At 45.4% G+C, this 22,997-nt stretch overlaps 1 protein-coding gene across 2 annotated transcripts in view; it reads right to left on the bottom strand.

The window, feature by feature from the left end:
* fcho1 (FCH and mu domain containing endocytic adaptor 1) overlaps nt 1-22,997 on the bottom strand; it is a 49,741-nt gene that overhangs the window by 5,149 nt on the left and 21,595 nt on the right. For both annotated transcript variants that reach the window (XM_071913423.1, XM_071913424.1), the window contains 20 exons: nt 20,252-20,343; nt 18,360-18,434; nt 16,503-16,644; nt 15,976-16,128; nt 14,818-14,922; nt 13,386-13,484; nt 12,782-12,878; nt 12,351-12,468; nt 11,953-11,977; nt 9,653-9,713; nt 7,342-7,523; nt 7,028-7,052; nt 6,682-6,741; nt 5,243-5,294; nt 4,480-4,604; nt 2,639-3,727; nt 1,705-1,811; nt 548-743; nt 336-450; nt 25-180 (listed from right to left, as the gene is read on the bottom strand). In XM_071913423.1, the coding sequence (XP_071769524.1) occupies nt 25-180; nt 336-450; nt 548-743; nt 1,705-1,811; nt 2,639-3,727; nt 4,480-4,604; nt 5,243-5,294; nt 6,682-6,741; nt 7,028-7,052; nt 7,342-7,523; nt 9,653-9,713; nt 11,953-11,977; nt 12,351-12,468; nt 12,782-12,878; nt 13,386-13,484; nt 14,818-14,922; nt 15,976-16,128; nt 16,503-16,644; nt 18,360-18,434; nt 20,252-20,343 (3,074 nt within the window). The remainder of the gene's footprint in view (nt 1-24; nt 181-335; nt 451-547; nt 744-1,704; nt 1,812-2,638; nt 3,728-4,479; nt 4,605-5,242; nt 5,295-6,681; nt 6,742-7,027; nt 7,053-7,341; nt 7,524-9,652; nt 9,714-11,952; nt 11,978-12,350; nt 12,469-12,781; nt 12,879-13,385; nt 13,485-14,817; nt 14,923-15,975; nt 16,129-16,502; nt 16,645-18,359; nt 18,435-20,251; nt 20,344-22,997) is intronic.

The following is a 22,997-nucleotide window of genomic DNA, read 5'->3' as shown; positions in this document are numbered from 1 at the left end:
TTCCAAAGCCAGAAGGCAGCTGACCTGTAGAGCAGCTTCTGATTGGGCAGAAAGTGATCGACCCTGGAGATGTTGACCAGTCTGAAGCTGAGCACAGGAACGTTGGGGTTGGCCGTGAAAATCCGGGTGATGCCTGCTGGGAAGGACATGGTCAGGTCCCCCGTGATCTTCACTAGGCAGCTGGAGAAGGGAACGAACACACAGAAAAAGATCATTTCATTCATCTGAATCTCAGTAATTGTTACTCTCGCTGCGATTCAATCAACAAGCACCGTAGATGTCATTAACAGCAGACGATATGCCGCTTTTAATGTAGAAAGCAGCTTCATACTGACCGGTTATGCTGTCCACCCTTGAAGTAGGCGTTGATGTATTCTGTTATGGCTGCTGCCACGGGCCAGGCCTCCTGGGTGCTGAGGGAAATGGGGCTCGGACCCCGCGACAGATGCACTGTGGAGAACAACGGAAGGTGTTACGTGGCGAGTTCTACATTAACGTTGTAGTGAGCTGTGTTTGTATCTTTCTGTGTGCTGCATGCTGTGCTCACGGTGTCTTTGGGGGTGCTCCTGGTGCTGGTAGGGCAGCGGCGAGGCTTGTCCCACCCTGGCAGGGCTGGGGGCTCGGTTCTGCCCCCCCCACTCGCCGTCCCGGGTCTGGGGCCCCCACTCACTGGGGCTGGAGGAGGAGGAGGAGGTGAGGGGGGGGCTGGGCTCCGGCAGGGGGGAGGAGCACAGCGACCTGGACTGAGACACACAGGGAGGAGGCGAGGTTATTACTAACACTATTTTCATATGGATGTTACATCAGGGCTGAAGTCAAGACCATGTCAGAGACCAAGACTGGTCTTAGTTGAGACAATTATCATACAACTATACTGCATCTCCCCAGCTATTGTACAACACTGGCCAGTGGAGGCTTTTCTTTTTCAAATGCTGGAATGTACATTAGAAGTGAATAGGAATATGCTAATAAAACTACTTGCTTGCAACCACTCTTTGACCATTCTGACAGTTAACTAAACGAATTTTGATTTCCAGACAACACCTCTCCAACAAGGAAGCTTCACGGCAGCAAGTAAAAAGTGGAATTTCAATGAAGGCCGCATCTACATAAATGTAAATGGTAGTAATATAGTAATATAGTATAGTAATATAAAACTTCTCAATAAAAACAATCACTATGGTAGAATTAAAAGGAACTGGGAAAACATTCGGCACATCTATTCCGATTATTTTAATAGCAGCATTGCTTTCTGTGTGTATATACATAAGAAACCAAGATTAAGATTATTTAAGATTTTTTGGGGGCATTTTCACCCTTATTGGATAGTTTAGAAGTAGAGAGAGAAAGGAAAGACCGGCAGAGAGAGGGGGATGACAAAGGCTCTGGGCCGGATTCAAACCCAGGATGTCGCATCTACATGGTACGTACCTTAGACCACTGAGTCACCAGGACGCCCCGTCATTTGTATTTTTAATATATTGAGCAATGAATATAAGCTAATATATTTTCCAACATTTTTTAATGAAACCCTTCAATTGATTCAGAATTCAAAGCTGCAATAAATTGGCTTATTACAGAGTAATCACTCTAAAATATTTCTTAATAGGTTGGATATGAAAGCAGCAGGTTTCCGAAAATTAGATTTGGAATAAAATTACTTTCTGAATTGGTTGAACTTTGAACACATCCCTGGATGCTTACTCTCTCACAGCCGCTCAGTCGGCCTGAAGTCCTCTTGGCCCGGGCCGGTCGAGGAGGAGCAGCCACCAGCACTTCAGCGCTGTCCTGTCTGAAGCTGTGCTTGGAACCTTAGAAACACAAAGTGACAGAGAGAAAGTCTGAATGACACACTGAAACAGGAGCAAGAGGCAGACATCCTCTAAAAGTCAAGGGCTGTGCTCAGAACAGCCGGTCCCAGGCTGAACGGGCCGCCCTGCCAAGAAGAGCTGGCACCACACCTAATAGCATTTCATTTGCATTGGTTTTGGAGAGTTTTAGCATCCTTCTTCAAGAAGATTTTCCTCTCCACTGAGAAAAAACTCTGGGCAAAAATGGTTCAGATGATCATAAACAACAAAGGGCATTTGGGTATTTTTTTCTTGCTTGATGTATTATCAGAAAAGGAAGGATTTAAGAAACTATATTGAAATGAGCATTCTCAAATATGAAACAGCAGACTACTGCAATTTTGGACATGACAGAGTGGATGTCACTTACATAATCAAAATCAATCCATTAATCTGTGGTCTGATTTAACAGAATGCAGGACTACTTAAATAGATCCTCAGTTGATTAATAGCCGTAGGACTGTCAGCTAATTAAATGATTTAATCAATAAATATGTAAAATAACAGTACCTTTTCCAAATTATTCTCCTCAAATTCGAATGCATATTTTTTCATCTTGTTGCAATGCCAGAGATATGCCTTAGTTTTCCAGGAAATAATGCATACAACAACAACAAAAAAGTCCTTAAAAATGATTTATCGACTAAGAAACGTTTTAGCCAACTTGTCCCTTAATGAATGATTAATTAGGGGGGGCAGCCCTGATGGAATAATTATGCTATACGCTGACTAACAAAGAAGCCAAGGCTATCTGAGTGCAGTGTTGTGGTTTTATTAGAAATCGGTACCCTTGTGTGAGCTCATGCTGCAGGGCAGCTGAGTGTTCAGATCCAGGCAGTCTTGGTCTTTGTCTGTCGAAAAGCAGAGGTCCTCCTGCGGCCCAGAATGCCTTGTGAGCGGTGGGGCATTCCTGCGTGGCTCACTTTCTGAAGAGCGATGCTTTCTCCTCTCTCCTCCTCCCTCTCCTTTTCCTCCTCCTTCCTGTGCCGTGGAGCTGCTCAAGGCCTGAGTCCCCAGTGGGACAGAAACGCCCTCGCTGAACGGGTTGTGGACCGAGTTCCAGTGCATGAGCTCCTTCTTCGGCTGGGCGGGGGGCAAAGAGCCGGAACTGGCGTCGGGAGCCAGCCGATTGCTGCTGCTGACGCCGCCGCCGCTGTGGGGGGGCAGGATCCCGGCTGCCGCAGCTAGAGACGACTGGTGCGTGGGGCTGCCGATCATAGTGATGGCAAACGGGTCGTCGGGACACACCGGCGGCGGGAGGCTCCGGTCTCGTTTCCTGTCTCTCTCTTTACGATTGGAGGAGGACGAGGAGGAGGAGGAGGAAGAGGGAGCGGGGAGCGTCTTGGTGTCGACGAGGGTGACGGAGAACGGGTCCCCTCGCACCTCTATGCCCCTGCCTTCTCGGGTGGGGCGCGGCGGCGGGGGCGCCCAGGCGTCAGACAGGGGTATGGTCTCCTGGGTGACGGTCCTCTCGAAAGCAGCGAGGAAGGGATCCTCGGGCGGGATGTGTTTGCAGTTCCACACCGACGCCTCCATCTCAGGCGGGGGCAGGGACTGAGAGAAAGCGGGGAAGCGTAGGGACGAGGGGTCCATGTCCGGGGGGATGCGAGGGGAGCGGGACGGGGCGACCGACCATACACTGGAGGGGTCGTCCTGGGGGTGGGGGCTGCGTCCCGGGGAGGGGTCGCGGAAGGCGGAGAGGAAGGGGTCCGCGGGTCGCCCCAGCGTTTGCGTCTGTTCTTTAGTATGAGAAGCAGGGGGCCACGCTGCCCAACCCGTCGGCTCGGGGGAGGGCCCCAGGGGCTGATGGGAAGGCGAGTCCAGGCCAGAGTCTTCCACGTTCTCAGGAGAGGAAGAGTCGGACGAGAAGGCAGCATCTGAGAAACACATTAGAGAATATCAATACAATATAGTACATCAGAGATTATCAATACAAATGGGGAACAAAGAAATTAAATTAGGTTAGGCTTTATTGATCACTAATGGGAATTAAATTAAATCTAATCTAACATTAATGGCCATCATGTTCTATTGAAGCAATAGCCGCCTCAGTTTCTTTTTACACTTAATGTTTTATGCTTCCATTATGTAACATTTAAATTAAATATGTAAAATTAAACTAATAATCTGCAACATTTTCATATAAATAACTGTCCATGTTGCTACCCCTTATCGAGTGATTCAACCCATATCCAGTTCATGAAGCTTTTACATTTGCAGTTTTAGACACCCGGTGTCTGGTAGCTCTTTCCAGGGAAAAATCCTCTGGCGCACAGGAACTGATGCATTTTATGTTTCTGGAAGCAGCATCAGCGGTTTGTTTTGAAAAATAGAAGGAGAACTGGGTAGTTAGCATGAGCAGCAACAGCCACCATGGCTGAACAGACAAAGAAAAGAGCGCCACCTACAGAAACTCAAACTGCATCAACAGAAAATCCAAAGAAAAAGACATCACAGTACTGGACACACTGTTTGATTGACAGGTGATCTCTGGGAAGTGCAGTGCAGAAACACCACAGCAAAGAGCGCTGAGCAACAAAGATGTTGATTACCGCTTTCTTTCTTTTTTTTAAAAAATACATTAAATAAAAAATGATTTAAAGTTATAAACACCAACAACTAAACTTACATTCAGAAGGACCAAAAGTGTTCTGCTCTCTGAGTTGCTCTCGGCCAGCGAAGCTTTTGGACTTGAAGGCCGACTCCAACGGAGGTCCAAACAGACTGTCTGAACCCGACGCTGTAGAACTCAACCTAGTGGAGGGAGGGGGAGGAACAGGGAGAGAGAAAATCAGGGAGTGAAGTAGGGAGAGAGGAGGAGTGATGGAGGGAGTGAAGGCAAGGAGGGGAGGTAGAGTGAGGGAAAGTGAGAATGGAAGCAAGGGAGCGACAGAAGAGGAAAATAAGGGATGTGAGGGATGGCGGAAGAAAGAAAAGGTGGAGGGCAGGAGAGAGCATGATACAACAAAACATATGCCATTCACTTTTATCCAAAGCCCCTCACAGTATTCAGGCTCCAGTGGGACTCAAACCCCTAATCCTAACCTTAGTGCAATGTTCTGTCCTCTGAGCCACAGAGGAAATGAGGGCTGTGGCGTAAGGAAAGAATGAAGAGAAAGAGAGAAATGGAGGTATAGAAGAGGCAGACAAGCTTGAAAAAAAAAAACAAGGAGGCTGACATTGGAAAGACTGCGGGGAGGAGACACAAGAGACTTGAAACTGATGAAAAGGGCAGTGATTACGCCATCTAATATGAGACTGGAAAGGTGACATAAACAGTTTCGGGAAGCCGCAATCATAAGATCTCCCACGCTGCTTAGAGGCGCATTGTGAGGAGGGAGGGAGGCGAGGAGGGAGAGTGCGAAGAGATGAAGGAGAGAGAGCCATCTCACCTGCTGTGATCCGGACTGGAGGTGGACCTGCGCAGGCCCTCCTGCTCTCCATCTGCAGAGAAAGGACACATAGACACACACACAGTGACTCTCTGTGGTATTTAATTGGAGGATGTTCCCTAATCAGGACTAATCAGAGGCACGGTGTTATTAGTCGGAGCACTGAGGGGAGGCAGGGATGGAGGGAGACGAGGAGACGTGAAGGAATGCCCATCACCCATTACCTTCCCGGTGATAAATACCAGCAATTAGCCTGGTCTCACTTCGCACCAGCCGCCGCCACTGTCACCACAGACGCTTTCCGTAACCGCTTTAATCAGACACTCATCATTAATCCTGTCGCCTCTGGATTTAATTCACCTAGAATAGAGAGAGAGGGAGAGAGAGACTCCCCACTGCTGTAAATCGCTGCAGCTGGCAGCCTCCCACTCCAGCCTAACCTACTGGCAGCTAGCTAACCTGCCGGTGATAAAGCGCGAGCAGAGGGCCGGGTGTGACTAATGGAGGGTGGCCGTTCATCCAAGGTCAGCCACCGAGGAGATTTACTGCCCAGAGGGAGACACGGGGGCTAAGCTAGCCAGAGGCACAGAGATGCTGCACGAATGCATCATCACTTCACTGATGCTACAAATGTGGCTGTGCGTGCGTGTGTGGGTGTTTTGTGTGTGTGTGTGGTTTGTGTGTGTGTGTGTGTGTGGGGGGGGTCCTGATGGCTTAGTGCAGTGGTTTTCAACCTTTTCGGCTTGCAACCCTCAAGAACAAAGTGATACCTACTCACAAGTCCTTTTACAGGCATAAACACACAGAATGGTGCACTTTAACACCAAGTGATTGATTTGATAGCAATTTTTTTCCCCCACCGTATCCATTTCATTTTACTTAATTAATTATTGGAAGAAGCCCAGAGGCTGCATATATTGCTTCATAACAGAAAGACATTCATCACAATGATTAACACAATAATACATTTGAATATTATAAATACGGAGAGAGAACTGACTTAGTGAGCTGGTGCACATACTGTATCATATATTAAGCATAATGAGTCCACATCTGGCTCACAACTCCTTGCCATATAAACCATCTTATACAGCAGCCACAGCATGAAAATATTTGTTCATTACTCTTCATAAGGACCATGAAGATGATCTTACTCAACAGGAAAAAAAAGGTTTTGGTGCATCAGTGCCAAATGAAAGAGAAAAGCATTGATTTTCCTTCTTGTACAGATATCTTCCAAGTAAAAACAAATAACAGGGCAGCAGTGGAGGAGGCCCATGTTTGGGCCAGAGGTCGTTGTACTGCTGATGTTGCACTCCAGGAATGGAGGGAGGGGGAGAGAGAGAGAGAGACAGAGAGAGAGACAGAGATAGAGATAGCGAGCGATAGAGATAGAGAGAGAGAGAGATAGAGAGAAATAGAGATAGAGCGAGACTCACCCCTGTGGGAGGCACCCTCCCCCTCTCCTTCCGAGCGACCTCCTGTAGTACTTGAGTTTCCTGTATAGATGGAGAGAGAAGACAACAGCAATCAATGGACTACACACACACACACACACACACACTTTACAACTGGGAGGATAAGCAGAGTCAGATATACTCAAAGATACAGTACACAGTGCAGCATATTGACTATCAGCAGGTTGTCAAAAAAATTTCACATTTTCCATTGCTTTTTGATATGACAAAAAAGAATGATTTTTGTTGCACAATGACACAACAGCCACACTGACATTTACTCAGAAAACAGACACCAAAAAATACAAACAGGTTTGACAGAACTTACTGGAGAGATGCCGCTTGATTGACACCTGAAAGTCAAAGAGGGGGAGAGATTTGTTTAGTACGCTGGATTCATTTTAACATGTAATACAGGATCGGCTTAAAGAGGAAATTCAAATAAAAACAGAAAATTCACTGTCCAGACGACCACATTTTCAGTGGGCAGATGATGGACATGATGATTTGAACTGTCCGTGATCACAGAAATAACTTTGATAATCACTGAATTGTCACGTACAAGCTCTATAAATGCATCACCAACCACACACACACACACACACACACACACACACACACACACATAGCCTGTTCCCGTACCCCTCTGTTGGGCGGCAGGGTGAGCGCCCCCACGGTGGCTTTCAGCTCCTTCTCGGTGGCGGCGGAGTTGCTGCGGCTGCTGCTGGCCACCGGTCGGATCTGGATGTGGAACTTCTTGGGCTCCTCGTCGTCGAAGTCCGAGTCGCTGGAGTAGAAGTTGTTCTCCTTCTCGTCGGCGCAGCGTACGGAGAGAGAAGAGGGTCAAGGAGCACACGCTGATACTGTAAACGCAGCGGGATGGGTAAGCGCATTCGGTAAGATCGGTGCCTTGTATACTTTCAAGAAAGGTGTGGCAAAAATAAAGAGGTGGCTTGAGAGAGAGCGAGAAAGAGCGAGAGTGAGAGAGAAAACGTTTTGCTATTGGTACTAGAATATATAAAAATGGTTGTCCTAAGTTAAATGAGGCCTTCAGCTAATTTAATTGATAAAGCCCATGAGTGCCCCATTCATGAGTTCAAATCAGAGGCACTTGAGCTGCCTAATGTCCTGCCATAATCACCAAGATATATTAAACATAACCACCAGTTATACTAATGAGGTCATTAGCAAATTACTTCATTAAATAGCAAATATTTCTGTCAACATACTTGTCCACATAACACATGGGCGGTATTAAATATGAATATGTATTTTAAAGCATTAAGGATTTAGAGTAGTTTCTACTATAAATCTAATCAGATGATCTTCTCTATTGGGGGAACCTGTGTGTCAGTATGAAGTTTCTATCATGTGTTGTTCTTGAGGTATTGTGTTCATAAGAACGTGTCTACACACACACACACACACACACACACACACACACACACACAGACAGACAGACAGACAGACAGACAGACAGACGCCACCAAGACGACATCATGTCCCGCATACCATGTGCCATGGTGGCGGGATATAAAAAATACTGCATATGAGGAACAAAAAGCATGACAGAGTGGATTAGTGCCAGCAGGCTTGAATTGTATTCCCCTGCTCATCGATGGATATTACTATTTGGGCAAACATTACAATTTCCGTGAAGAGAAAAGAGAGTAATTTGATTCAGTGTGAGACAGATTAAATCAGGACGACAGAGAAATAGTGCAGGCAGGCAGCATGCAGAGCAATGTGAGTAGCACCAACAAAAACACACATGCACAACACACACACACACACACACACACACAGAGGCAGTAGGTATAGCAGTATGCAGGCCACGGTCTGCTGGAGGTGAGGTTGCTGTGCTGTCAAACAGCCAACCGCCACTTCCTGCCCCGCCATCAGCCCGCCAGAAGTCACCGCCCCTTCCTCTCGGGACTTCTCCGCTCTCAGCCGCACGCGGCTCTGTTGTGCCATGTCACGTGTGGCATGTGTGTGTCTGTGCGTGTGTGTGTGCGCTTGAAGATGCGGAGATACTGAGGGACGGATACGGCGTGGGTTTATATTTGCCTGCTGAGTTATGTAAGGGCTGTTGATGAGTGCGTACCAACTATTCTGAGGAGGAGGAGGAGTGGAGGGGGTTGGGGTGGGGGGTAACAAAGGCAGGAAGAGGTGTTATCTCGGAGCTGTCAGGACTGAGAGCGCTGCCACTGATAAATGGACCCGGGGCTGGAGAGTCAGGACACTGAGTATTAGGTTCAGCGGGCAATTTATTCATATTCCACACCGGAGATTTGCGGGTAGCTCAGCTCCCTCTGACTTTACCTTAGACCTATATTTAACAGGGGAGATGTATTTAATCGTTTGTGCTAACAAGCGAGATAGTGATCAGAATAATTATCAGGCTCTACAGTTAATGAGGTGATGCATTTAATCATTTGTGCTAACAAAGCAGATGCTACCCCCCCCCCCCCCCCATCCCCCCTCTCGACCTTCTGATCAGGCTCCATTTAAAATGTCTCTCTCTTAGTTACGGGCCATTCAGTCCATTCAGCAGTCTGATTGTGTTTAATTGGGTTCAAACAGCCTCTAGGTCTGCCTCTATAGTGTGAGGGTTTCAATTTGATCTCATCTCTTTTTGATTCTAAAATATGTGGATATTCCAATTGATATTAAGTGAATTGATGAATTTGGGGAAAGCTCCAATTGTTTTTATTCTAACCCCGATTTGTTTTCAATAAGCAGATTAAGTGCTCCATCTGCTTGTGTGAGCACAGTACAGATGTAATATAATGCATACATGATATGGCTCATAAAAGCGGTTATCTGTGATAGTTATGTGACAGCAAATGTGTACAGCAGCTCCACCCTCTCCAACAAACACATTGAAGTTGCAGTGAGGTTGGCCAGACCCTGCACTGTCCAGGCCGAGCATGTGAAAGCTGTGAAAGGATATCATTCTGGGTGCTGTCGGCTCGGATGACAAATCCCTCATCGTCTACTTCCAGGGGTGAGTTCTGTATGAGTGGGGACACACACACACACACACACACACACACACACACACACACACGTGGAGGAGAGAAAGAGAGGGAGACAGACAGCAGCTGGGTCAGCAAGACGGAGACAAATGGCACTTCAACTGCATATCTGACAGACACACAAGTGCCTTCTCATACTATGTGGTGTAACTCAGCACTACAACCTACAGCGCTACCAAGAGCTTTCTCTTAAAGTGTGTGTCACTAAATAGCCACTACAACTGTTCCAGGCTATCTAAAGTACAACCAAGTGCTTTCTAACAGAGTGTGTCAATGATGAGCTACTACCACACCGTGGGCTACAGTTAGTCTTGTGGTTTCAATGTGACTTTTATCACCGGATCATGCCAGGACACAGTAACTGAGAGGTCTGGATTCACATAAACTGCATTTTGCTCATATTGCTTCAAAACCAGACAAGGAAGTGGTCAGGCTCACATTGCGATCTGAATTTTACACAGTCTGGACACAATCCAGCCAAGATGAGCACACAAGCGATATAAAGAGATCGAGAGGAAGAGCGGGAAAAAAAGTAATGCAGACGCAGATTTAAATAAATACAGCCACCGGAGACGCAGCCATTTTTAGACATATGGAGTCGGCTCTCAAAAATCACATTGAAATGACAAGTGTAACAGCAGCCATGGGCACATGGGTCTTTTACATTGCGATGTGATCTGTCTCATCAGATCACAATGCTAGAAAAAACGATTTGGAAATGTTCGGACCTGCCCAGATTATGTGTCCTGGTGTGATCAGATCATAAAAGTAACATTGAAAAGACAAGTGTACCCATGGCAACAGTGTGCATTAGTGCTCACCTACAGTTAGATAGGTGGCGTTGGCTGTCACTCGACCTATAATTCATGTGTACAATTCACCCAGCCATGGATTAAATGGAGACTAAACACCGTTTCAGAGGTCTCTTCACCACGGCGAGAAATATTTTGGGGGGAAACAAAGATGTCATTAACTCACTATGACAACCATCATAGCCAGACTCTAAAGATGGTAGACTAAGTTGCTTTCTGGACAGTGTTCCCAGTAATAGTGTAAGACACAGGGCAACCAATCAAATGTCAAAATCAAAAAGTCAAATTTCTCTGCTAAATATGAAACCAATCGAGCAACAGTGTTGATGCAACTTGCAAAGCTGCAAAGTCTTCTCAGTGTAGTGTAACCACTTATTTCCTTTTTCTGTTAAGTCACTATGGTATTACTTTATTCTGATAGTCCACTGTTGACTCTCAACAATGTATCAGTAGATATTCAGCTAACTGTCAACAAGAATTGTTTCAACAGACTATCAGCTAGTGTTTTCAGTTGACTATCGAATGTTAAGTGTTAGGTTTAGGTTTAGGAACATAAAAAAAGTTAAAGTTAAAGGTTTGGTTAAAGTTAGGGTTATAGGACAGTAAGGCAATTGACTCTGATAGTCAACAGATACTCAGCTGGCGAAGTCTGTTGATTAGGACTTGAGATGCTTATAGTCTACAAGTGGTTGGTTGAATAGATGTTACTTGTCTGTTGAGACAACTGCCATGTAGAGAATCAACAGTGGACTATCAAAACAAGTGTTAGTGTTACTACTACTATGTTCTGTTTAGAAGGAAAATTTACTGTTTTAGCACTTATACGCTGATGTTTCTTGTGCTACTTGTTTTATTGGTATTAACTGTCACACTGTGGTCAGAAAGGCCACAGTCTGTTAGAGGGCTTCCTGGCAACCACTGAAGCCCCTTCACACATAAACACACACAGACCCAAACACATGTGCGTGCACCCACAAACACACGCACTCTCTCACTTGCAGCATTTGCACACAGACATGCATATATACTCACTCACGCACGTACAGATACACACGATTACACACTTCCCCTCTGACAGCCACATTACCTCAGAAGCCCCTTCTCAGAAGGACCAGAATAAACTGGGTAACCCGACACTGGCAGTCGCGTCATTATCACACATATGATCACCCGCTCCTTCTCTCCCACCTCCCCACCACACACACACACCGCTTCACACATGATTCTCCTCCCATCCCCCACCCCCAGCAAACACACACACACACACACATTCAGTGTAGGAGCTCTCCAAACCACAGTCGTCGGCAGGGATGTGAGTAGCGTTAGGAGTCGGACAGAACTGATAATTGAGTTGATGTTTTTGGAGCTGCAGTGTTTGGGTGTGAATTATCCCTGACACTCACCGGTGCCTCCGTCACAGCTGAATCCCTGCAAACACAAAAACACACAGATGTTTTTCTGCTTTCATCATTCGGTAATAAAAAAGGTTGAAGCCAGCGGCGAGAAGGGAGATCAAGATTTAATATCAGAAGCTTAGGGCTTGTGGAGCGGTGTGTGTGTGTGTGTGTGTGTGTGTGTGTGTGTGTGTGTGTGTGAGAGAGAGAGAGAGTGAGTGGGTGACTCAAAAAGAGGATGAATGGTGAGTGGGTGAGTGAAAATGTGTCTATGTGCAGTTGTGAGAATGAGTGAATGAGCAAATTAGTGAGTGGGCAAGCTAATGGGTCTGTGTGAGAAAATAAGTGCATGTGTGTGAGCATGCGTGTGTGTGTGTGTGTGTGTGTGTGAGAGTATGTTCACTCACGTGGAGTCTGGCTCCTTGTCCCTCTTGCCCAGGCCAGGGATCCTGAAGGCTTTTGCCCGACTCTTCTTCCCACCTTCTGGCACCAAGGCTGTCATGTACTCCTCAAAACCAACCAGAGCTGGAGAACATGGAGACAGCAGGCAGTTGGACACAAATGGACAGCAGCAAACACACACACACACACACACACACACACAAGCATATGCATGCAGACATACACACTCACGCTCAGGAGGTTGACTCACTTCCTCAGTTTTGTATTTTGTCATTGTACAAACAGGCTCAGTGAATTATACTGCCTCTAGAATATTGTTTTCTGAGTGGGCGTCTTTTATATTTTCATTATTACATAAGTTGACGTTGCGTGTTTACTCTTCCATTTCTCTCCTATTAGAAACACAACAAAAATCATCCTGGTGAGCATGCTGTACCTGGCCTGTCCTTGCCGGTTCCCTTCTGCTCTGCAAATTTCTGGATGAGGTTCTCTATGCCGATGTTTTCCACGTTCTGCTTAAACTCCTCATGGACCTGCAGCGGAGCAGAACAGTTTTATTTAGTCCTTTGTAAGGCGCTTTGTACCTGCGCTTTGAAATGTGCCATGAAAATAAAGCTGATTATTATTATTTCTAGTATTGCTATTAGTATCAGTAATCAGAACGAGACAACTAAACGCTACTAGGACAGCTGGGAGAAAACAAAAAAGAATAATCAGGGTTGGTAACGATGGTTCATGACTCAGACTAAGGAGTACTGACACAAAATCTATTTTATTTTTCAGATCCTAAAGGATGAGACGCTGAGCGGGACTCTGTTAATGGTCCTAGATACTTCATTTTAAATTGAAAAAGTCTGCCACATATAGGTCCCAAGAAAATGGGATATTCTCTAAAAAAATAATTAAAAAAAACCCCATCCAATATGGTTTTTGGAGAGTGAAGACAAATGCTTGCTATGTCTGAAGGTTTGTTTTCCACCGGCCGGGAGCAGAGAGGGTCATCTGACCGCGGGACGGCTGTCTGGTCACCTATGACATACCTGTCCCACCTGGACATGGGTGTCTTCTATGGAGTGGGAGTAACCCTTGATCAGCTGTTTCATCTGGCGCAGGTGGGTCTCCTCGATGCCCTGAAACTTCTACACACACAAACATGCAGAAATACACACACACACACAGTGAACAGAGGTAACAAAACAACTTTCTCAAACCACTGCAGCTGCACAATATGAGTTTCAAGAGAATTCAATTAAACAGAAAGCTAAAACTCCAGATATGCAATGAAGACGAAACAGCCAGCTAAAGACAGTCTTGGCCTATTGAAGAGTCGAGAACAGCTACAGAGAGGCATTCGGCCAGGAGAAGGGGAGCCGGGTTGCCAGGTAATAAGCCGGCGATAATTAGAGTGGATTTAGTACGTGGGTTTGATCTTGCTCTTTATCCAGCCAGCTCATTTGTCCCTGTCTGGCTCAGGTGCGTTGGCTTCATACAGCGGCGGCAGCTCTTAGTTAGAGAAGCGAGCTTGTGGTCAAGAGTTTTGCCAGTTCCAATCCTCAAATCTGGGCAGGGAGAGCCGACATAAAACATTTCCCCCCTCCCTCTGCAACTGCTGTCAAGTTAAGCCTTCAGCAAAGCACTTAACTCCCACCTGCCCTCTGCAGCCGCTCCGGGTTTTACTGGGAAACTCCTACATGTGAGTCTCAGCAGGTAAAGCTCCCTCTCCCTGCAACTCCTCCTTGAAGCTGTGGCTCTAGGACTGGGACCTCAGAGACTTCATCTCGTGATCCCGTCTGGTTATATGTGGGATAAATAAAAGCATCCCGGTCTCTTATCTACTGATCTGGTATTTTGCTCTCTCTCTCTCTTTCTCTCTCTCTCTCTCTCTCTCTCTCCGTTTCTTCCTCCATCCTTCTGCACACTGCTTTTTCCCCCTACTTCCTTTTTTCTCTGCGTACCCACTCAAAATTACGGACAGACCTCCCCTCGAAGCTATTAGGACAGATAATTGGTCACAAGGATTCCAGTCATCATTTCACATGTAAAATACAGAGGCACTCATTGGGGTTTGTTAAAGATTTCCATGGAAACAGCAGCAGTAACCATGGAAATGTGGAGTCAGTGATTAAAGGTAATGAGCAGGGTGTAGGGTGTGTATGTGTGCGTCTGTGTGTGTGTGTGTGTGTGTGTGTGTGTGTGTGTGTGAGAGTGGGTGGGTGTTTAGGAAGTGGGGGGTTGAGTCATCCATTTTTGGGGAAGCCACGCTTGCGGATTGGTCGCCCTGATGTAGGACCATAAATAAATCAACATGGCGGGTTTCTTCAAGGGTAGATAAGTGAGGGAGAACGCAAGACAGCGAGATGAGAGACAGGGATAAAGACAAAGCTTGAGAGAGAGAGAGAGACGGAGAAAGAGAGACGGATAAAAGGCGGAGAGGGAGAAGCGACACTCGGCCGAGCCGGAGTCAGAACCGACCTGGGCGGACTCGCTCATCTTCTGCTCAAACTCTCCTCCCACGCGGTTGTACTTCTCGATACACACCGCGAATGACTCCGCCGCTTTCTTAGACTTCAGCTCCGCCTAGTGAGAGAGAAAAGGACAGGAAAATAACAGCCTTTATCTGCCGACTCTCATTCAGTTCCCCTAAATAAAATGAATGGCTTGGTAAATCATTGAGAACAATTCAGTCTCCTGCATAATTACAGCTATTCCATTCAGTATTCAGTCTCTTCTTAAAAATGGTGAGCAGCAATTAATTCACAGAGTGGTTGCTATATGAGGAACACAGAGCAGTTAGGAAATACTTGTGTTGTTCTTCAACTTTTTCAGGCCGGGGCAAATCTAACTGATTTAATCTAAAACTGGGATCCAGGCTCAATAAAACACTGAGACTCTTGTTGTGTGGAGGACCAAAAGAAACAAGCGCATGATCCATTTTAGGGTCACAGGACATAGTAACATGATAAAATGGAGTAAGAGTAGTTCTAGACTAAAATTCTTTTAAGAGAAATTTCCTGGCAGAAGAGTCAAAGGAGACAAGGGGACTCAAACTCACAACACTAGTTACATATTGTGCAGCTCTAAGTCACCAGGATGCCAAGAAAAAATGTCTCGGCATAGAATTTAGCTCAATATGAAGTTGTGGAACAATGCTTTCACTTGCAATGAATAAAAGCATGACCTTTGGTCTCCTAGCGGCTCAATAGACTAAGGTAGAGATACTTGCTACAGTATGGATGCGAATCTCACAACCGGTGTCAAGACTATCCTGTCTCTCACCACTGTACACTATCTAATGCAGCAGAGATGCAATTTAAATAAAATATAGAAAATAAAACAGAACCAGTTACAGAACCAACCAAAAATCACCACTCATACCGATACAAGCACTATTGCTTGTACCAGTATGAATAACCCTTGTTAGTGAATTATTATATTTTTAAAATTGTATTATTTAATTATTATTGATTAAAAGTTTTATCATGCATCGTGCCTAACGATGGCTCTTATAAAATCAGTAGTGCACGACTTCTCATGGATTAATTTTAATCCTGTAGGAGGCTTCATTAGTTTCAGTTCTGTATGAATCAGAAATGCTTATGAAACAATCTTTAAAATAAAGGAGCGTCTGACCTTCTCCAGTTCTTTCTGAGGTGCTCCCTCCTTTCTGAGCCGGTCCAGCTCCACACACTTGGTATGGTAGCCCTCCCTGGACTTCTGAAGGTGACCGCTCTGAACCTGCAGTGCCTGCACCGCCTCCAGGGTCCCCACCACCTCCTCCTTAGTCTGGGTGATACACACACACACACACACACACACACACACACACACAAACAAACAAACACATGAACACGCACATCATCATTGTACTTGACAGAATCCTTTAAGGGCAAACGCAGCAATTACCATGAAGGGAGTAGACTGTAATTAGATTTTCTGTGAGATAGATTAGATCAGGATGACAGAGAAACGATGCAGGCAAGCAATGGGAGAATGCACACGCCTGCAGAACACACACACACACACACACACACACCCCAAACTCAGCAATTTTTCCTCAAGTCGTGAGAAACAGGCATTTTGGAGACACAGTGTTTTCTTTTTTCCCCAAGATACTGGCAAAACATCCAACCTCTTCATCCCAGACAGTCGTCATTTACCTTGCGGTGGATTTTGACCTGCTCGTCTCCGTACTTGTTGATGTCACGGATCAGATCGTTCATCTTCCTCATCAGCTCCAGGTGGCAGAGGGCCAGCTTGTCTGAAGACACCCTGAACACATCCCACATGGGAGCAAACGTCCTGGGGAACACATGCATAAGCAAGCAAACACGCATGGAAGCACACACACACACACACACACACACACACACACACACACACACACACACAAACACACACACACACACACATGTTATGTTGCAGTTTTTCTTTTGTTGAAGATTACTTTTAGGGCCAGTTGCCACAATGGCCCTGATGTAAAAATAATGGTGTAAGATTTTCCATGGCTTTCCATAACGGAGCTGGAGTGCTTCCATGACTGAAAGATTTTATTCCTTCCTGGTTTGTTTCCACAACAAGTGGCCAAACAATGCAGAAAAACTGCTGAAAACCACCATTTAAAGGATAATTCTGGTTATTTACAACCTGGGCATTATCTTCCTAGATTTTGCCATGATGATGTGTTAAAAATTTCCTCACTTACTTCACTGAGAGCTTTGCACTGCCAGTTCACCAGGAGCGCTGCTCTCCAATACACACCCAGAGGGCCAACACAATCTCCAAACACGTCCTTTCAACACCGCCCAGGTTGAAAATAACCGGTATTATGCTTTAATGTAATAAATGTGTGAAATAAGTAGTAAAATACATCCTGATATGTTCCTGTAAAGTGACCCATTTTTAAAATCCCCTGGTATTCTCTGACTTTCGCAGATAATTTATCAAATTCCCTGACTTCCCCTGTCTGGAGAACACCGCTCAAAATACCATAATATTCCAGAAACTCCATGACCAGTGGGAAACCCGTTTGGATGACCTCATCATGTAAATTTTCAGATTTAAGTATGATTCTCATAACCAAAAACTGACCATAAGTCCTGTGAAAGGTTGATTGGCGAGGTTGTAATTCAGAGCAGTTAAACTGTTAAGGAATGTGCTTTCCATCTGTAAAGTCAGAGCGCACACAGGAAGTGAAGGAGACAAACCACATGGCTGAGCTGCAACCTTTTATCTGAGCAGCATCGCACTGCTCCATCCTGTGTATCGAACACCTCAAAGATTTAGAGCTTTAATTCTGTGGTAAAGACATTTCAACTGGAAACACTACGAGAGGTGGGACAGTGGGATCATGGTGTTGCATGTGGTATATGGTACAATGGGTAGCTCCAGCAACCCAATGGGTCAAAAATCCAATTGTGATGATAATTCTCATTAAGGGTGCCTTCACATCAAGTATGTTTGGAGCCGTTTAATCGAACTCTGGAGTCTTTACTCTTTTAGTTTGTTCGATAAGGTGAGAGGAATGTCACTCAAACTCAGGTGGCACCAAATAACCGCACCGAGACGCCTGAAAATGTGAGTGTCGGTCCTCTTCCAAGAGAACTGCAATGCAGTTTATCAGGAGTGAGAACATAATCTGAACTAACTACAGGAAACATACCCATCAAACCTTGCGTTTTGGGGTTAAGAGACGGGGGTTGACATCTGCTAGCCAGCAGTTCCTCATGGTTAGAAGGTCTAGAGTAACAAAATGAAGTGGAGGGCAAACTGCAGTCTGGACTGATGCTCATATTCAGCTGTTTCTTCATGTGTTCTTAACTGGTATGAACACCAGAGAAGGTCAGATACAGCACATGTATTATTGCTGTAGTAATGCATAGCATGGTGTTGCCTGGAACGGGCAGGTGTGTGTGTGTGTGTGTGTACAGTTGGTCTGAACATGACGTGAACACTGAACTGAGGATGAGGATGTTGCTGTACTCTGCTGTGTTTACATTCCTGTCAACTCCACTCACCCCTGTGGACTTCCATTGCTGGCCATCTTGGCCAGTTTGCTCATGGATTTGGAGTAGGTCTCCTCAATGGCAGCCCTGAAAACACACACACACACACGCACACACACGTCAGCAGAATAACATAACAGGAACTCTAATAGAGGGCTGCCCTGGGGAAACTCTTTCAAATTATGGATATACAATTCCAGTGCTGTGTGTGTGTGTGTGTGTGTGTGAGAGTGTGGCGGGTCAGAGGGTGCATGCTTCTCTTCTTGTTTCTCCACTGAACTCCGCCCAGTAACAAGACAGGAAGAGTAATGCTTTGTGCATTCAAAATTCCTCCAACTAGCCCATAGACTGGTGAATATAGTCCAATAACACAACAGCATTGACACTGTTAATGGCCTCATATGTCATGTTCTCTTCTATCAGGAGCAAACTTAGGCCTAAACACCGGCCATACACCACCACAGCAAGAGAGATGAAGATTAATTTTCCCCAGTGTTGGGTAAATGTTGCAATAAGCCACATTTAAATGATAAATGGCCTCATTTCACAAGGCTGAGCATAAAACTTTAATAACCATCTGTAGACCCCAAAGAGAAAGGGGGGGATTGATCCATATATCTAGAGGGTGAACAGAACAACATGCTACTAAGGAGGAGGAGGAGGAGGAGCAGGGGGGTCATAAACAAATGGATAAACTATCGATCTCGAGCAGTGATTCTGAAATTGTTCTGGGACCCAAACTGGGTCACAGGCCTGTGTCCCCACAATACAAGATGTAGCAATACGTTCCCATTAGACAGAGTACCAGAGCAGGGGAAATTAACGTCACACGCAATAACTGAGACACCTTGAGAATGCGGTTGCAGGAGCCGTTACGGTACTTTAACTGATAGCGTTTCGCACAGCCTCTCATATCAGACTGACCTTTAAGGAAAGTGAGGAGGGAGGGAGAGAGGGAGAGAGATAGACAGAGGGAGAGAGATAGAGGGAGAGAGAGAGACAGACTGTGGAGGAAATGTATCAACACAATTGCCTGCCCTGTCCTGAGGGATCATACACTACTTTCCCCACAATGCCGCTATTTCATTTCCTGACCGCTGATTTGTTGTCTGCTGCTATCCGCGGAGATAAGTGAATTTCCCCCTGCGGGGAATGTGCGCAGGACTTGTGAATCAATGTCAGGATTATGACATTGGTCTGAAACTGCAGTCTGTGCGTTAGGCTCCTGATGTGAGAAAACAAACTCTTAGGGGAATCTCATTCTTCACATGCAATTTACTCACCGCTAGTCAACTAACTACCCAGATTGAGAGGGCACTTTACATTTAGATAACTGAAGAGATGAGAGTTTTTTGGCTCAGCAGTGGGCACCCAGGAATAAAAAAGATATACCCCAGCCCAAGGACAATCCACCTATCCAGGCCTCTGTGTGTGTGTGTGTGTGTGTGTGTGTGTGTGTGTGTGAGCACTGACACTCCAGTGTGCTGGTCTGAGTTCAAAAGCAGCACAGTAGTGAGGACAGGGGTCAGAGGTGAGAGCGGAGAGAGCGGTTCCAACAAAGAAAGACTTGTTTAAGTCCCCCCCCCCCCCCCCATGATCTGCATTCTGCTGACAGAACTACGGCTTTGCAACGGCATAAATCATTCAACACCTTGTTAGATATGGAAAAAGATGAAACCCTAAACAGTTCATTTATAATCTCCGAGCGTTTTACCCAACCTTGGCAGCCCTTCTCATGTTTCTTTCCAAGTACACAGAGTCAGGAATGTAGAATTTCACCCATCAAGTCCCATCACTACCACCACCACCCACACAGATATACAAATATTCACACACACACACACACACACACACACACACACACACACACACACACACACACACACACACAGGCAACACCTTACCTCTCGCGGACAAACTCAGCCAGCTCCTTAGTAGCCAGCTGGCCATGCTTCATGTTGTGGTAGAGCACGTCAAAGCCGGCATTCTTCTCCCCCTGCCGAGGTACAAATAACACACACACACACACACACACACACACACCTTCTGTTAGCACCCAAAGGAGAAACAGTGGGGAAACCAATATTAGAAAGTCAAAGACAGGAATGAATGTGCTCCACTACACAAATAACACATTGGTTCTTCTAACAAAGTTTAGGCCTTTATTGCAAAGTTTAAGCTCCAGATATTGCTCTGAGGGATTCATTGGTTCCCAGCGAGTATTTCTCGATCAGTGACATGCAGGAGGAGGAAAAGTTCAACGTCAATCCAAATGAGCATTTTCACAATTATGGCAAGGTAAAAATTCATATTACTCATTACTCATGAACTCATTTTATTAAGATATTTAGGTCCTGACTTTTGTATTTATGTCAGATTTACATGGGTTTTCAACGTTGGTGCAGGCCGGCATATCACCATTTATTCAACAGCAAATTGGTCGCTGGGTTACCTCAGGAATCCGACACACAACACAAACATTGACATTCAAACTTTACTCAAAAATTACCATCTTAGGCGTCTTTAGTAAGTCACAAAACAACCAAGTTTTTTTTCTGTCATGACCTTTAACGCTGTGTAGTTTTGCATTTTGTTGTTGTGGGGAAATGATTGCTGTGATGACATTTGGAGGGGGAACACAAACAAGCCAACACACATTCTGCTACGGTTTTAGCTGATAGTTCCTAGTGAGCGTCAATGATTGCACATGGGGGACTGAACAGTATCCAGGGTGTCTGTCTGCATGCGCTACACTTCACTGCAACCTCTGTCTCTGTTTGCTAAGCACAAACATCTCAGGATGAACATGACTCAACATTACTCAAATGTGAGAAAAGCACAAGGCTGTGTCGTTTTACCTACCCAGCAACTAAACGGATTTACCACCGACTACGACTCCACCTCACACCCATCTCTGTCATAATCACACAAACCTGGACACTTGGCTTAACTTTAATCTTAGTAATGCGGCAAGAGTGCCTCACTGGAGGTTGCATCATTAAAAATAGCCTGTCTCGTTCCTTGAGACCTCAACACATTTTTCAGTCAACAGAGGGCCCGTTCTAGCCGGACTGTCTAGGCAGGCAGGGAGACAGACAGCTGCTTCTCAGGACCTATAAATACCCCGCTGGAGGAGAACAGACCAATTCCCAGGTAGCAGGGGAATGGCTGGAATGCCATGGAAAGGTCTGGGTACACAGACGCAAGCAGTCAACCCAAAACCACATGCAGGCACACACGAAAACCTACACACACACACACACACACAGACTACCGGTACAGTGGGCATGCAAAATACCCTAGACACACACACACACACACACACACTGAGTGCTAGACTCCTAACGTCAGGCAAAGAAACAGTGGTTGTTTTGAGAGGACTCCCTAGCAGCCGGCAGCACAAGCCTCAGACGGGTTGATGACATGGCGGCTCATCCATGCAGGCAGGACCTGACAGAATACAACGATGCAAGCTCAGCCGCTGAGGCAGCACTGCTGGGATCAGCTCAAGACCACAACACGTCATTTTCCCCCCGCTCGCTAGACACTGGGCCTTTCTCATAATAAACAGAAAATAATGAGGTTAGGGAATCGTCCAGTCTTCCACGTTCAGACTCATTTAAGCTTCTATATACACTAGAGGTTTTAAATAAACTCATTTTACTGAATATAACAGACAATCTCGCTGGTTAAGAGATGTTGTTTGTTTCAACATAGTGTGACTTGTTTCAAGAAATTATCACGTGAAATAATTAAAAAAATAAGGGCACTTATGGTACAAGCATCATGAAGCAAGTTCCACCACCATGAAACAAAATTGGCTGCCAGTGCACTGAGATAATTCTATTTAAAATATCTTGAAATACGCTTGATCAGACTGAATACAGCATAAAAACACATTTCTTTCTATCTCATCAACATCCTTTTAGAGCACAGAATTAGACTATTGCATAATAATCCCATCATTTGTCATTTCCTAACAAAGCAAAATATTTTGTATTATTATGCAATAGTCTAATTCTGTGTATTAGCCTATTTGAAATCATGGGCCTACTGTAGGCCTACCTATGGTCTTGTCCACTAGCTGGGATCTGCTCTATGCAGAAGGTTACCAAACCCTCTCTAGGCTTTGCCCCTTTCTCTCCATTGGCAGCTTGTCTTTTGTTGAAACCCTACCCTGGCCATAGAAAGGTGAGCTGCCCTCCTAAGCCTTCAAAACACACGCGCACACACACACCTGCCTCTCCGCGGTGGACACAACACCAATCCACCACTGTTAGCAGGATGGCCTATCGGCAAGTAGAGCTTGTAAGTTAACCAAAGACTACTGCTCAAATGGTTTTGCAAAACATATTTCATAACAGTCGACAGAGTCTGTGTTCAAGATATTATAATATTTACTTTTATAAATGTTACAATATTTACTCACTTTGACAAGAAAACTGCTCATGTCATAACTTGACATGTAGTATTATGATATGTGATGACTGCTTCTATCCAAACTAAGTGCCAGACACTACCATGAGTGTATTCATTTTTAGCATGAGTGTGTGCAGTGGGAATTGAACCTTTACCCGGACACCCAATGTTCTTGAACTAGAGAGAAGAGAAGGGACACTGGATTAATTGCCTCCATACAATAAGCCCGAC

The sequence above is a fragment of the Centroberyx gerrardi genome, chromosome 9 (genome assembly GCF_048128805.1).
Source record: "Centroberyx gerrardi isolate f3 chromosome 9, fCenGer3.hap1.cur.20231027, whole genome shotgun sequence".
In the NCBI taxonomy this organism is placed as follows: Eukaryota; Metazoa; Chordata; class Actinopteri; order Beryciformes; family Berycidae; genus Centroberyx; species Centroberyx gerrardi.
This window is presented reverse-complemented; position numbering and strand designations above follow the sequence as displayed.